At 41.4% G+C, this 14,028-nt stretch overlaps 2 protein-coding genes across 7 annotated transcripts in view; one reads left to right on the top strand and one right to left on the bottom strand.

Annotated features, from left to right (window-relative positions):
- vav2 (vav 2 guanine nucleotide exchange factor) overlaps positions 1 to 10,373 on the bottom strand; it is a 187,890-nt gene extending 177,517 nt beyond the window's left edge. For 4 of the 6 annotated variants that reach the window (XM_062435261.1, XM_062435259.1, XM_062435260.1 and 1 more), the window contains exon 1: positions 9,201 to 10,331. In XM_062435261.1, coding sequence (XP_062291245.1) covers positions 9,201 to 9,404 — 204 coding nt within the window. In that variant the 5' untranslated portion in view covers positions 9,405 to 10,331. Of the gene's footprint in view, positions 1 to 9,200 lie in introns of all 6 variants that reach the window. The other 2 variants (XM_062435263.1, XM_062435262.1) reach the window with 2 other exon arrangements.
- The window catches only part of LOC133994936 (leucine-rich repeat transmembrane neuronal protein 4-like), a 933,350-nt gene that overhangs the window by 359,690 nt on the left and 559,632 nt on the right, over positions 1 to 14,028 (top strand). The window lies entirely within an intron of this gene.

Here is a 14,028-nt window from a genome sequence, read left to right on the forward strand (position 1 = left end):
GTGTGGCCCTCCTCTTCTCTCTGTGGAGCGATGGCGCCCAGCAGAGCATGGCTGGCTACAGAGAAAGATTCCAAGGCTCCATTCCACCGCACGCCCATGCTAATCACCCCCCAACAACCGCTATGCAGATGGAGCCTCTTTAGAAATCAGACGGTGTCCATAAGGCTCCGTGATTTCTTTGTCCGTCTCTGGCGGAATGGCAAAACTGGCGGCATGTTGTCACGGCGGATCAGTTTCCTCAAAGTGTAATGTGTCCTCAGAGGTTAACTGGGTGATATAATTGTGAGAGGGTACTAATAAAATAACACCAGGCTCCTTTAGGTGATTTTTTCACATATACAATAATTTGGGGTGACTAGTCCTTTTTTTCCACTTGACTTTGCATGGGCACTGTAAGGCTGCCTTTCTATGACATCACTTCAATTCTCTCATCTCAGCCTGAAAGATTAGGTCAACTTGGAGTTCCCCGCCTAAACACTGCGCTCGCATTACAGAGGAGCAGCGTTTCCCGAGGAATGCAGGAGAAGAGGAGGAATGGAAGAGGCAGATGAAATGTTCTGCAGGCTTTAGGTGGAGGAGCGCCCGCACATGACGAAACACATGGCTTTATTTTTTTTTTAGGGGGGTAAAGACTGGCTGAGTCATGATGTAGCCACTGTAAAATACATGAAGAAGCAGATGAGATGCTGGAGCATAATGCACGCTGCAATGTAACAGTTTAAGAATGCGCACCGTGGAGCAGAAACAATTTGCCTGGGCTGCTGTAGATTGTGTTATAAACTATTATGATTGCTGCTACTGAAGCTGGTCTGACTTTTAAAAGGCTAAATAATGCAAAACTCATCAGTAAGCGGTAACGTCGGAGTGAAAATGCACAAGCCTCCAAGTAGCCTTTCTGCTTGAATTGTCACATAATGGTACACACGGCCGGCGTTCAAATGATGGCAGCCAAGAGCCCGTTGTTTGCATTTGCAAGCAGGCAATTTAGACTCATATGGTTTGACTGGAAAGGGTTAAGCTGTCAATCTATGAAAGAGCTTTTAAATAGGAATCAATAGAGCAACTAAACTGGAAGAATCACAGTATATTCTACATAGGTATTACTCATTACTATTCAATGATTATTAAATAATGTATTGTATTAACTGATTATTAACCCACACTTAAACCTACATTTACATGTTTTACTTTAAATATTTAAATGTAATCTCGGAGGGGATCTTTAAGTGTTTGCATTGTGCTTAAAATATGCATCGGTGGCTCATCTTGTGGTGGCTGTGGCTTGTGTTACTCGCAGCATATCCAGATGTGACATGCGTTTACTGTATAAAGCAGGTCAGACATTAAAAAAATGTTTTTGAATTCCAAATTCACTTCCTGTTTCTTTATCCCACTGCACAAGCAGAAAGGCCTGCGGTATCGCTGTGTAACGGTGCATGTGCCGTAGACGCCGCTCATTTGCACTTAATTAATATCGACCACTCGCCACTACCATGTGATTCAACTGCTGGGTTAAACAAGTACTTATCTGTTTTCCTACTTAAGCATGTCCTATAACACCATGAGCTGTAAGCTTTTACAGCCTCATATTTATTTATTTTACGATAGCCGATGGCAGATTGTGAGATTTCAACGCATGAATGAACGTGGAGAATAGCTGAAATCTTAAGTGCTGCTGTATTTAGAATAATACTGAACCACTTCCTTGGAGTCAGTGGGAAATAATGGTTTAATTTTTATATTGCTTGCTGGTTCTTTGTGTTTGTGTTTTACTTCAGGAACCAGGAAGTAAGTAGGATGGAATGTTAAATTACAGACTGAACTTTCATCTGTGGTCCAGTCCATTAACTCGTTTTTGGAAAGTACCTCTGTGCAAGCGCATATCTCATCTTCTTTTCTTATTCATTTGATGTATGAGTCGAACAGGAATCTCTGCGAAGGGCTTCAGGAGCTGTTGTTGGTCTTAGAAAAAACATTTTTTTCCAACAACTGCTGTCTGATTACACACAAATACAAGACAGTAATAGTTTCAGGTCAACATATTACATCATGTTAAGACTGACTAATGTTTACACCTAGATACCAACACTAGACTATTATTATGGTATACACAAGGGGTTTAGGGGATGAGTTTTAAAAAAAAGAGGAAGTCACATCATTATTTAAGCGTTTACATTGTATGATAATTGTAAATCATATTTTTAGAGAAGTAATAGTAGAGTGAAAATAGACTGCCTACACCATCTATCCACATGATGTAACCAAACGCTTAAGCAGCGGTTTCAACACCTCTCGGCTGTTATAATAACGTTCTACAGACCGGATCCGGGCATTCCTTCTAACATGGAAGGAGGATATTCAAATGTTCTGTTATTAAAGCTGACGCATGGCAACAATTCGAAGAGGATAAACTCTTATTTGGCTTAAAAGACACTGTCATAAATTAAACAGGAGAAGCTGGACAGAGGCGTCCAAACCCTTGCCTGTTGTTTTTGTAAGCTGTCACTTCTGGTTCCAAGGGAATATTTATTTTTAGGCCAAGTGGATACCAAGACTGTCCTTCAACTTGACAAAGTTCAACCTCCCTCCTACAGCAAGGCATCCGCCTTAATGAAGTGACCTTGAACAGGACATTGAACTCATGCTTGTTACGAGAACACTGCTCTGTGCTCGCCTATGCAATCTTGCCTCTGTGTGAAGATAGGTATGAGGAAGAAAAAAATAATAATTCACCTACGGTAGGGATCAATGTGCTGCCAATCCCTCTGTTTCATCCACTGCTATTAATCATTGCTTATGGTTAATATAATTTTGCTCAACAGGTACATTTTTGATTATCTGTGGACAGGGAAACATTTCTAGAACCACAAGGTCAGATGACCACACAAGTTGCCAACAGTCAGTTAGTTCTGTTATCTAAAAAACATATTTGGAGGTGAACTGAAAACACAAAGTAATCTCTGTACAGCAGATTAGTTCTTAACCAAGAGCAAGGTGTTCTAAATAATCTACTGGACATCTACAACAGTAAGATTGTGTAAATCTTCGAAAACATCGTGAAAATTATGATAATATGTCCTGAATTGTCAATAAAAGCTGAATTTTTTAGACTAAATTAACACAGGATTTTATAACTTGCCTTCAGTTTGGGAGATATAAATATTTAAATACAGCCAACAGCCTTTCCATTGTCCACTGTGAAAGTGAAAGTCATAGTGGCTGTAATTCAACACAAAAGCAATTTCCATCACCTCAATATATGACACATAAGTCAGGTATGTCAGACAAGGCCCACAAGGCACATGTATAGAAAAAAGTTACAGGTAAGGAGATTTTTATGACCTCAGGAGGAGGATTACCTCACACAGAAAGGTTAGAAAAGTCTGGCCTAGGCCCATTCCCTCATTGTCAATCCCATTAGCTCCCAGTGGCGCCGTCCCAGCTGTGCAACCCAGGACCTGGACCCTAACGAGCTCCATTAGCGGTATTACCTATATCCGGGCCGGCGGGTGCTGGGGTCGCGGGGTCAACCGTAGACCAAACGCTGAGATTAAATTACCCCTGAGGGAGACAGGGGTGGGTGGCTGTCTACAGTAGCCGCTCCCCCTTTCTCCCCTCTACCCAACACTGGTCACAAACAGAGATTTCAGAATAATAGGTGGGCTGGCATTTACTGTGTTGTTTTCCGGCTCATACACTCTCTCTGATCTTATTTCCAGCCCCGCAGAGCTCTTTAAAGACGGGGCTTTCAGTGTTAAAAGCATGACCTACACAGTAAGCGTATACTGTGATTATGTGACTGTGACCGAGACCATACGGAACTGTGATTTCATCAGGCATCCCAATGGCAGCAGTCTGGGAATTACTGTTAGCCTAGTAGAATTTATGGTCAGCCATGAAGCCCATATATACTGATACTGAATGAGAACACCTTGTATTTGAGTGAAAATTAAAAGAGGATAAAGATATTTAAACTTTCATTAATTTAACTTTTGATGTTAACATTATATCAGGTGAATAATGAGAAAAGGTTTGCATTTAGTGGAAAAAAAGAAAAATAACAGAAATAGCAGCAAACTTTGGAGCTCTGCAGAGCTTTCAGCCTCTTCGGGCTTAATATTTCCATTTTTTACTTTAACTGTATGGTTCAGTCAAATTCAAATTAACTTTATTGGCATGACAGACCAGAAATCTATATTGGCAAAGCAGTAAAGAAACTAATTAAGTTGCATCAAGTAGCTCTGATAAAGCCACTCTGCGCTACCTGCCCAGCACCAAGTGTCAAAGTAAATGTTAGCGCTACAAGCTAAATGAATATCCAACTTCAATTTGCCCAGTGGCAAGAGATGCAACTCCTAATTAATGCAAATGTTGCATTGTGTGTGCTGTAGCAATTATTTGCTAATATGTGAGTCACAAAAACAAAGCGTTGACAGGTTGTGTATTAGTCATCTTGTCACAGTGTTTTTGGTGCCATTGTGTCCAAGCGGTTCCTGCAGCTTTAATTATTTTCTTTTGTTTTGGCATTAATATGTGGATGTAGTATCTTTAATGATTCTGACTCTTTTGTATCAGGTTAGGACATTGAACAAGGTCCAGTCAGTCCTGGCTGATCCTAATCACCTGCTGTCCAGGGAGGGTAAGTTGTTCCCGTCTGGCAGCAGATACAGTCTGGTTACATTCAGGACCAATAGGTTTAGGAAAGCTTTTGTTCCAGCTTCCATTGGCCTTTTAAACAATGCATTATAATAGCATGTTGTATTTTAATACTCAATAAAGATTTTCTTGATGTTGTGATCTGAAAACAGAGCTTTCATGATTATTCATGTCTATGTAGCCATTGCCCAAGAATAAATAGTAACATTTTGAAAAAATCCAATAAAAATCAGCTCCTGTTACTTGCTGGCATCAGCCAATATTTCTGGTGGGAGCCAGACAAAGAGGGAAGAACCTCAATTACTGTAAGAGGAAGCGGAAGGCTCTGTGTGAGATGTGGAGCCCCGTGGAGCACCGAGAAGCTCCTGGAGAGACTCCTCCTGGCTGAGCCAACAGTGATTCAGTCTGAGCACAGGTACTGTAACATCTCTCTCACACACACACAAACATACACGTAACTAGCAGGTTCACACACACACACACACACACACACACACACACACACACACACACACACACACACACACACACACACACACACACACACACACACACACACACACACACACACACACACACACACACACACACACACACACACACACAAGCACACAGAGAAACAAAAGCACAGCAGTGCACACATACATATCCGCCTGAGTCATCCCAAAGGCATTCACAACTACCTCACCAACAGGGAAAAAAAGTATGAGAAAACACGGAAGAACACACAAAAGGCTTCAGAGAGCACAGCTCAGTCTTGTCTTTCAGACACAGCCTGAGGCGCTGGATTCAGAATTTGTGTACTTTGAGCGGTGAAGCATTTCCAAACACCGGTGCTCGTTAAGTATCTGTTTACTACCTTGAGGTAAAGGCAAAATACCTCGCTATCCTTTCAAAATATATATTTTAAATACAATGAGGGATTTATTAGACCGTCTACAAAGAAGGTCATCTTGACAGCTCCTATGCAAGAATGACTTCACCTCCTCTCCTGCCCACAATATTTGTTCTCCACGACCCTTCAGTTATGTCAGATGCCAGACATGATTTACTGTCTTATTACAGTTCAGCGCTTATAATTTAATTCATGAATATCACAATAAACTTCCTAGTTGTGAACTGGACTGATGCATGAATGGATATTTCCCTTTTCAGTCACTTCAATGCACGCTGAATAAATGTTAGTTAACTCTGCTGAAAAGGTTATTTAGTAGCTCTTCCTCATGTTTATACACCTGAAAGTCCATCACAGATTGCACTGAGTCACTTGTCAGCTCCATTCAAGCAGGTGCCAATAATGTTATTTTTTTGTTGACATTTTTAATTTTTTTTAATTTTTTGTCTTAACAGCAAGTGTTGGATTTTGATGAGTTCTGAACTATCAATGCATATCCTAAGGTATACTCACATCTACAGGTACATTTACCCTTCTTAAAGCCCAGACAAATGCAAACATTTAAACATTTTGTCCTTTTTTCAAGGCTGAAGTCATTTACTTCTCCTTTAATCTGCTAGTCAAATAATCCATCTATGGTTTGAGTGCTAAATGAGGAGAAGCAAATCCACACAGAAAGGATCTTCAAGTACAGGTATGACTAATCAAAAAACCCTTGCTTAAAATATTTACTAAAATGTCAATTTAAAGCCTTTAAAACGTCAAATCATGACATTTATAGTAGGAAAACTATGACGAGAATGAAGGTATAATTTGGTGGGTGCGCTCAACATGTGGTGTAACAATTCAAGATTCAGCAAATTGTTCACATGCTGTTTTATGGATGCCTGAATCAGAGGTGACTTGCAGTAAGAAGACATGATAGCCTCAGTGTTGGTTTCCCTTTCAGCTTTACTGAATGTACTAAAACACAATGGTAATACACTAGAGCACAAACTGGGATCAATGCCAACCTTTAGAGTATTGTTGTTGTGATAAAGGTCTATTTAACAGCAGCAACTGAACAGAGTTAGCAGGTCCCAAGAAAACAGAGAAGCACATCCGCTAATAATGCAGGTCACCCAGCATTAGAAGCTATAATAACACCCGCTCCTTGAGTCAAACATATTCCAGGATGCTACGACTTCATGTTTTAACAGCGGGGGAATATTCAAGAGACAAAACTCCATTTCGGAAATGTTTCATCACCATGAAAGTGGAGCCGCTGAGATTTTTTTTTTTGTCCAGAGCAAATAATGTAATCGCTCCGCTTCGCCTCCTCTTCATTTGGCTAAGCCACTCACTCCGACTTGTGTGAGTGTTAAAGCACATGCGCTCTGACCTTTTTCCCCCTTATCATAAATCACATACTACTGTTCTGCTGCCAGGATTTTGTTTAACCCAATTTGTCACCGAGGACACCCACCCTCCCGCCCTCGCCACAGATTCATATATTGGGACTGGGAGTAGGGGGATTAGTGGGTGGATCAAAAACGGATGCCATCCAGACCTCACTCTTGCCTTGTAAACATGGAAGTCAGCAGTAGCTTCTGAGAGCTGATAAATGGAGGCTACTGATGGTTACTAGGGATCGAGAGAACGACCGGAGACTATGCCTGTGACTGATTCTCAATGATTAATCCATCAGCTGGGTTTCCTATTAAGCCTGCGAAATGTCAGAAAGTCACAAAAGGGGGTCCTCAGAGCACTAATACAATGTCTTCAACTTGCTTGTTTTGGATGTCCAAACTGTCCAAAACCCACAATTATTAAATCTAGAGCTGAAAAGATTAGTCAATTCATTGTTTGACAGAAAACTAAGCAAAACCAGCAAAAATTAGCTGGTTTTAGCTTCTGAAAGGTTTTGTCATATATATTGAAAAACTAAATATCTTTGGGTTTAGACTTTTAGACAGACAAAACAAGACATCTATTTCCCTGTTATCTGACTTTTTTTTTATAGACAATTAAGTGAAAATCATCCTTTGTTGCAGCCCTTATTGAATTTTCTACTACACAATGGGAGAAAAATCATGTTTGAGAAGCTGGAACAAGAAAAATGTAGTATTGTTGCAAGGAAAGCAAGGAATCTTTACTCAAAAAGCAGCAGCCAACCAATGTCAGACGTAGACTGAAAGGCAGACAGGCAGATGCAATACACACACACACATTCACACATTATTATGACAGAAACGGGTCACAAAAGGTGTGCCAAGAATATCAGACAAATGTGCTGGAAGCGGGCAATTGCGCTGCTATGATAGCTGTTTCGGCCTCCACGGCCATGACAATAAGACCAACTGAGACACGTTCTCGCAAAACGGGCAACAGCGCTCCATCCACAGTGCCAATTCCCAGATTTCCCACTATACAAGAATGGAGGTTCTGTGGTTATTTCAGTACAGACTTTGGGGCGAATAAAAGTCAATAGAAACGTCTGCCACAGAGCACTTTTCCTTCACTGCTGTGGTCGTGTAAACTTCCTGTGGCACCCAACGCTTCCTTACATTGGCTTTGAAATCACGAATCAACTGCAGAGGAGAAGGAGCTTTACAGAAATGGAGGTGTGTGACATCTACGGTCCAAACCTCTAACCTTACCACCATGATGTCGACTTATGTTTAATTATACACTGAAAACAGTTATTCCTCTTTAAGTATCTTCACAAAAGGACTTAAGAGGAAACTTCAGTCTGTATTTTTAGCTCTACGCTGCTACATGACGTGGGTAAAGTTTAGGAGAAAATAACCCTCGGTTTTGTTTTAAACTGCTACCACCAGACATGTGGTGGTAACTTAACCAATAAGACTGGGAGAGTGTGAAGTAAAGCTTCCATAACTATCCACAAACCTTACAGAACCCTTTTAAATGTTATGATGTTATTTGTTTAACTCTGTATTGAACTGCCACACCCGTCTGGTACTCCAAAAAGGTCATAAAAAGTAAAGGGAAGCTGTTGCAAACAATTTAAACTGAGGAATCATGCATGTTTCACTTTCTCTTTCTTCAGCAGATATTTGCCCAGCTGGAACAAGTCAAACAAATGTGATTTGAGGCAACAATATTGCAATAAAAGGAAAATCTGACATAGTTTCATGCAGAGGCCAGCAAATACCTTCAGGTCTGCTAATAGAGAACCACTACCTGCGTGCAGGGGTAGCACCTTGCTCCAGGTGGGTTGCACGGACATGATTCCCTCCCTCACCTATGCTAGACTGAATGGAACCTGCATGTCTTAAAGCACCTTCCTGTGTAAAACTGCTGTATTATAGCAGATGTAGTGATAGTGGCTCTGCAGTGGGCTGTGGATAAGAAGTGGGCTTGTTGTGACAGGAAGTTTTCTGGGTAAAATCTCTGGACCAACTGGTGAAACTGCTAGAGGGGAAAATGCTGTATAATGACATTCCAGCCATACAAAAAAAGTCAGATGAATTCATGGACCCCCCTCAGTGTCTGGTGGCTGCACCTGGCAATCCCAAGGTGCCAATGAGAAGCAGAGCAATGAATATAAACAAGCATGAGCACCATCACAAGCTATACAGCCCGGAGGTGTGAATCAAAAACCCCATCATCTGCTGGTTTTGGAAGTTTGCACCTAGGTCCGACTCACCTGTGACATCTGGGGTCTGAAATTGATCTCCTTCAGGTCCACTGATCCCGGCGAGAGGTTGTGCAACATCTGGCACAAGAGCACCCCATCTCGCAGGGCCTGTGCCAAGTCGAAGACGGCCGCCGAGGGCCACACGACTCGGTGGTTCGGGGGCAGGACCTTGCAGTCTATCAACCACCGCCCGCATTGTCTCCACTCCTCCATATCGGCTCCGGAGCGCGTTTCCCACCCGACGAACAAACTGGAGTCCACGGAACTGCTTCACAGCGGGCTGAGAGCGGCTGTTCACGGCGCACAAGCAGCAGGCACTATACGGTCGCTTCCCTACCAGCGCCGGATGTCTTTATCATTCACTCTCAGCTCGGTTATTAGGCAAATTTCACAACTTTGTATTAATCGCAATGGGTCACCACACTGTATCCCCGTTCCAGACGCATGTCAGCTCTCCTGTCTTCTCAACATGGAAATGATGAAGCTTTTGAAAAAGACTCAAATAATAACACCCTTCCCACAGATCCACTTGAGCAGACAGCGGCGATGGAACCAGAAAACAGAGGCGTGCTACGGGAATTTTCTTCTCTTCATTCTTAAAAAGTTTGCTCGGCATATCCAATCCAAACGGTGTCAGCGAAAGGTTACGATAGCGGCGAATGAAACAGCTGGATGCAGCGGTTTGTCATGTATCGACTTCCCCAGTGTCTCACATTTCAGCGGCGCTCAGAGTACACACAACACAGCCAGCCCGCTACACAATGTGGGAGGAAAAAAAAGAGAGAGAGAGAGCTGTGTTTCAAGTGTTGTTTAGTAGTTGAACCGAAGCCAGGAGTCACCTACCGCATTTGCATTGAACGTCTCCTCATAAAAACGTCAAGCAGATGAACTTCCAGTGATTTCCAGAGCCGAAAAAAAATTGAAAGAGATAACACAAGCTTTCTACAGCACAGAGACCATCCTCCTCTTCCCACAACACAATCTAAACAGCGCTCTCCGGCAGCGGAAACATGTCCAAGGAGGGGGAAAAGGGAATTAGTGTTTATTATCCGGTTAGCGTTACTTTGTTTCGCGCCCAAACAGACGCTCCGCGTGCGTAAAGCTGTCCTTTTCTGTGTTTTCTGTCTCCCTTCCGTTCATGTCCTGTCTCACTCTCTCTCTCTCTCTCTCTCTCTCTCTCTCACTCACTCTCGCTCGTTTCCCCTCACGGACAGAGATGTTAAGCGGTCCCGACTCCACCGACCCCGGCCCGAGCTGAACGAACGTGAGGAGAAAGCGTCCAGGCTTCACGCGCACAACCGAACGAGCTCGCACGTGCAGATTATCCCGTGCAAAAGGTAAAAACTTGAGGTCGCGTGCCGTTCACTTTGTTAAAGAAGTGGCTCCATACTCCCAAGAATGTGAGGAACAGGGAATGTTTGGGAAGTGGGTGATGAGCATGCGCCCTCTGACGGCGGGAAGCGCGCGCTGCACACTGGCTGGTTGCTCAAGAGGATTAAAGGGACAATACAAAAAACCCCCACAAAGAATCTGAAATGACGTTTTCCTGTGTTGATATGGGGTTTGGGTGTGTTGCTACAGCGCAATGGGTCTCAAAGGAATGTATTATGGTCAAAGTGACCAAAATAACATTTGAAAAAGTCAGCAAAAGCAGCTTTTTCCAAACAGTGACGTTTCTAACACACATGCTGAATCTGACATTTGGCAGGTGTACTTTGGTTAGAGAGTAGCTAATAAAATGTGACTCATCTGCTCATTAAAGATATGGTCAACTATAAAGTGGTAGAGCCAAAGAAAATCCCAGGAACATTGCACACATATATATAACCTCAGGAAATTCTGCATATTGTACATTTATATTTAGCAGATTTATTTACACAGAGATTGTTTATTGTATATAGCATTTTATTGTATTTATTTGATGACTTTTACCCTTACGCTCCTACGTTTTCGTACTGTACTGCTGTGTCAATTTGATTTTTTCCCAAGGGGGATCAAAAAAGATACATCTTATTTTATCTTAAAGTTGCTTAAAAAGAAGGGAAGTTAATATGATTTGAGAGAAATAAAAATAGTGAGGACTGATGTAAAATATTGTATTTCAGTCGCATGATTGATTTAATGGAACAGCTGTAATGAGGAACTAAAAGTATATAGAATACTAATTAAGTTTTTACTGCACACATATAAAAATGAATGATCAGGAAATAACACTGGCATAAAAAGACAGTGCAGGTATGTATGTTGCTTTTTCTGTGCCTTTTATTTCTGTTATTGATTTTTTTTTCAAATTTACAATGACATGGACGACTGTGAGTTCACAAAGGAATGTTAAGATACTGATCTGGGTTTTTTATTAAAGGGGCACTTGACTGTTTTTTTAAATATCAAAATCAGTTTATTATTCACAGAGAAGACTGCACAGTCAGTGAAAACAGATATTGTCTAATCGAGTTTTGTCAAGTCAGAAAATAACCATGATTATGTCATCAAAGTTACTTCAGGCTCATCTGTCAGAAGGCCTGATTTACAAACTGATGTGTTAAAGGTTTGAAACAGTCAGGGTCTAAAAAGATACTGTTTTGGAAAGTGTTGGATATAGTTGTGTTTGGTTATTTGTTTGTTTTCAGGAGCTTTACCCACTAGGGTTTCACCAGGGTCAAACTTTCTGGAAGTGCAGTACTAAACTACTGGCGTGGCCCCCTTAATTTAATTATGTACCCCACTACCATGTAGACACAAACACACACAAACACACACACACACACACACACACACACACACACACACACACACACACACACACACACACACACACACTCACCTCACGGGTCATGTCTGAATGATTAATGTAAAACAAAGATGATCTGTTATATAGCCCGAATAGGACAACTGACAGTAACACATTGTTTATAGCAACCTCTGGGAGAGATGAGCTAAACTAGACACACATAACAGACAATAAACAAGTTAAAGGGTCAGTGAAATCAGCCACGGGCAAGTAGAAAACAGTTTACTGAGGACAGTCCTGCGGTTACAGAGAGGTATGAGTATCTAATTTCTTAAGTAAGTAGTAGTTCTCATACACTGTAGATTGCAAAATATATGAAACAGTTGTTCAGTGTAACCCACTGGTGACAGGCCTATAATGTTCACAATAATGCACCAAACTTTTATTTGAGTCAGTTAATAGTGTGAAATTGAATAAGTGTAGTTATCTTGAATAGGTGGTTAAATAGTTTTAGCTGGTATTCATAATGTAAGCAATACATTGATATGACATAAAAAACTACATCTACCACAGTGGGAAATACTCTTCATAATCTGCTTCTGAAAAATCTGATTGGCTTGTCATGACCTGTCGTATCATACCTCTGTTTCAGTGATGCAATGGAGTCTATTCCAAACAGAGCCAATACTTAGGAAATGACACATTTTATACCACGTTTGTATTTTCACATGCTGAAATCCACAATATCAACACTTTATAAATAAACAGCAGGCCTCCACACATACCCCCTCTCTGTAAGGGGAGATAACATAAGCCAATACTTCAGCTATAACCTAGCAGGTCATGATTTTGTTCAGGTTTTACCTACTTTAATGGAAAATTACATGCAGCACATCCTCTTTCCCTGACCACTGTCCCCTATATACTTTATTATGTTCCTCCTTTTTTTAAATACTCCACTGTTGCTTGAACACTTTGAGGTTTATTTTGTTCAGTTCTTCCCTTCCATTGTTACTTTCCTCCTCCTGTTCCTTAGATTTCCCCAATTCCAGTCCTTGTTAATAATTTACCACTATTAGTCAATGAAACACCTAATTGCAACTAACATCTGTTCATTGTTTTTTTTTTTCTTTCTTTTTTTAGATATCTTTTTTGGCCATTTTTGCCTGTAATGCGTAGCTGATGTTGAAGAAGCAGACAGGATGCAGGGGGTAGGGGTGGAGGGAGGGCATAGCGTGCAACGGGGGTTCCACAGCTGGAGTCAAACCATTGCAGTTATGTGGCATACACTGTAATTCAGCTACCAGGGTGCTCCACCTGTTCCTTGTTAATGCCTGTTTGTCATGTCTCATTACTTTCTCAACTTAGTCACCGTCGTCCCTTCCCACCTCCACATTTCCACAGGGATGTGGAACATGTTTGACTAATTTATCTCCAGACATAAAAAAGAGCAGCAAAGCAAAACCTCATGTTCTGTGCTTTCTTTGTGTCTGAAAGAGGGTTTTTAAGATCGCAAAACTGGACGACGATGTACAAGTGGACACATTGCAATCATTAATATGTTTAAACATGAGTGAGTTTAAATATCTGCATAAGGGAAGGAGTCAAATAGGAACTCTCAGCTCTATACAGCAGATTTAAATTTGAGGATTTCCACAGGATTTTCTCTGTCTTTAGTCTGCCAGGAAGCTCAGTATTAGAAACATTTTCTTCTACAGCCCTTTTGGGACTTTCCAATAAAAAAAAAATCCCTTCTGCTCAATTGTGTTACGACATCACTGGATGTCAAGAGAACATAGAGATACAACAGACAAAATGTTTTAAGAATGATGTGACAGAACTACAGTGGTGGAGCCAAGAGCTTTACCATCTTCCGCTGTCTCCACCTGCCAAGACTCCACAGACAAGAGTCTCCAGGAGCTTTTGGAGGTGGGGAATTTTAAGCACTGCCTCATCCCCCTGCATGTATGAGACCCTTTTGAGCAGGCCCTCTAGGCTGATAGACAGTTGGTTAGTTGACATGAACTAGTTTGTTTTTTTTCTGACGCTGAGCTGACAATCTCTCTGGTGCATTAACTCTCTAATGCACCTGTTCACTTTAAGACA

This window comes from Scomber scombrus, chromosome 15 (assembly GCF_963691925.1).
Source record: "Scomber scombrus chromosome 15, fScoSco1.1, whole genome shotgun sequence".
NCBI classification, from domain to species: domain Eukaryota; kingdom Metazoa; phylum Chordata; class Actinopteri; order Scombriformes; family Scombridae; genus Scomber; species Scomber scombrus.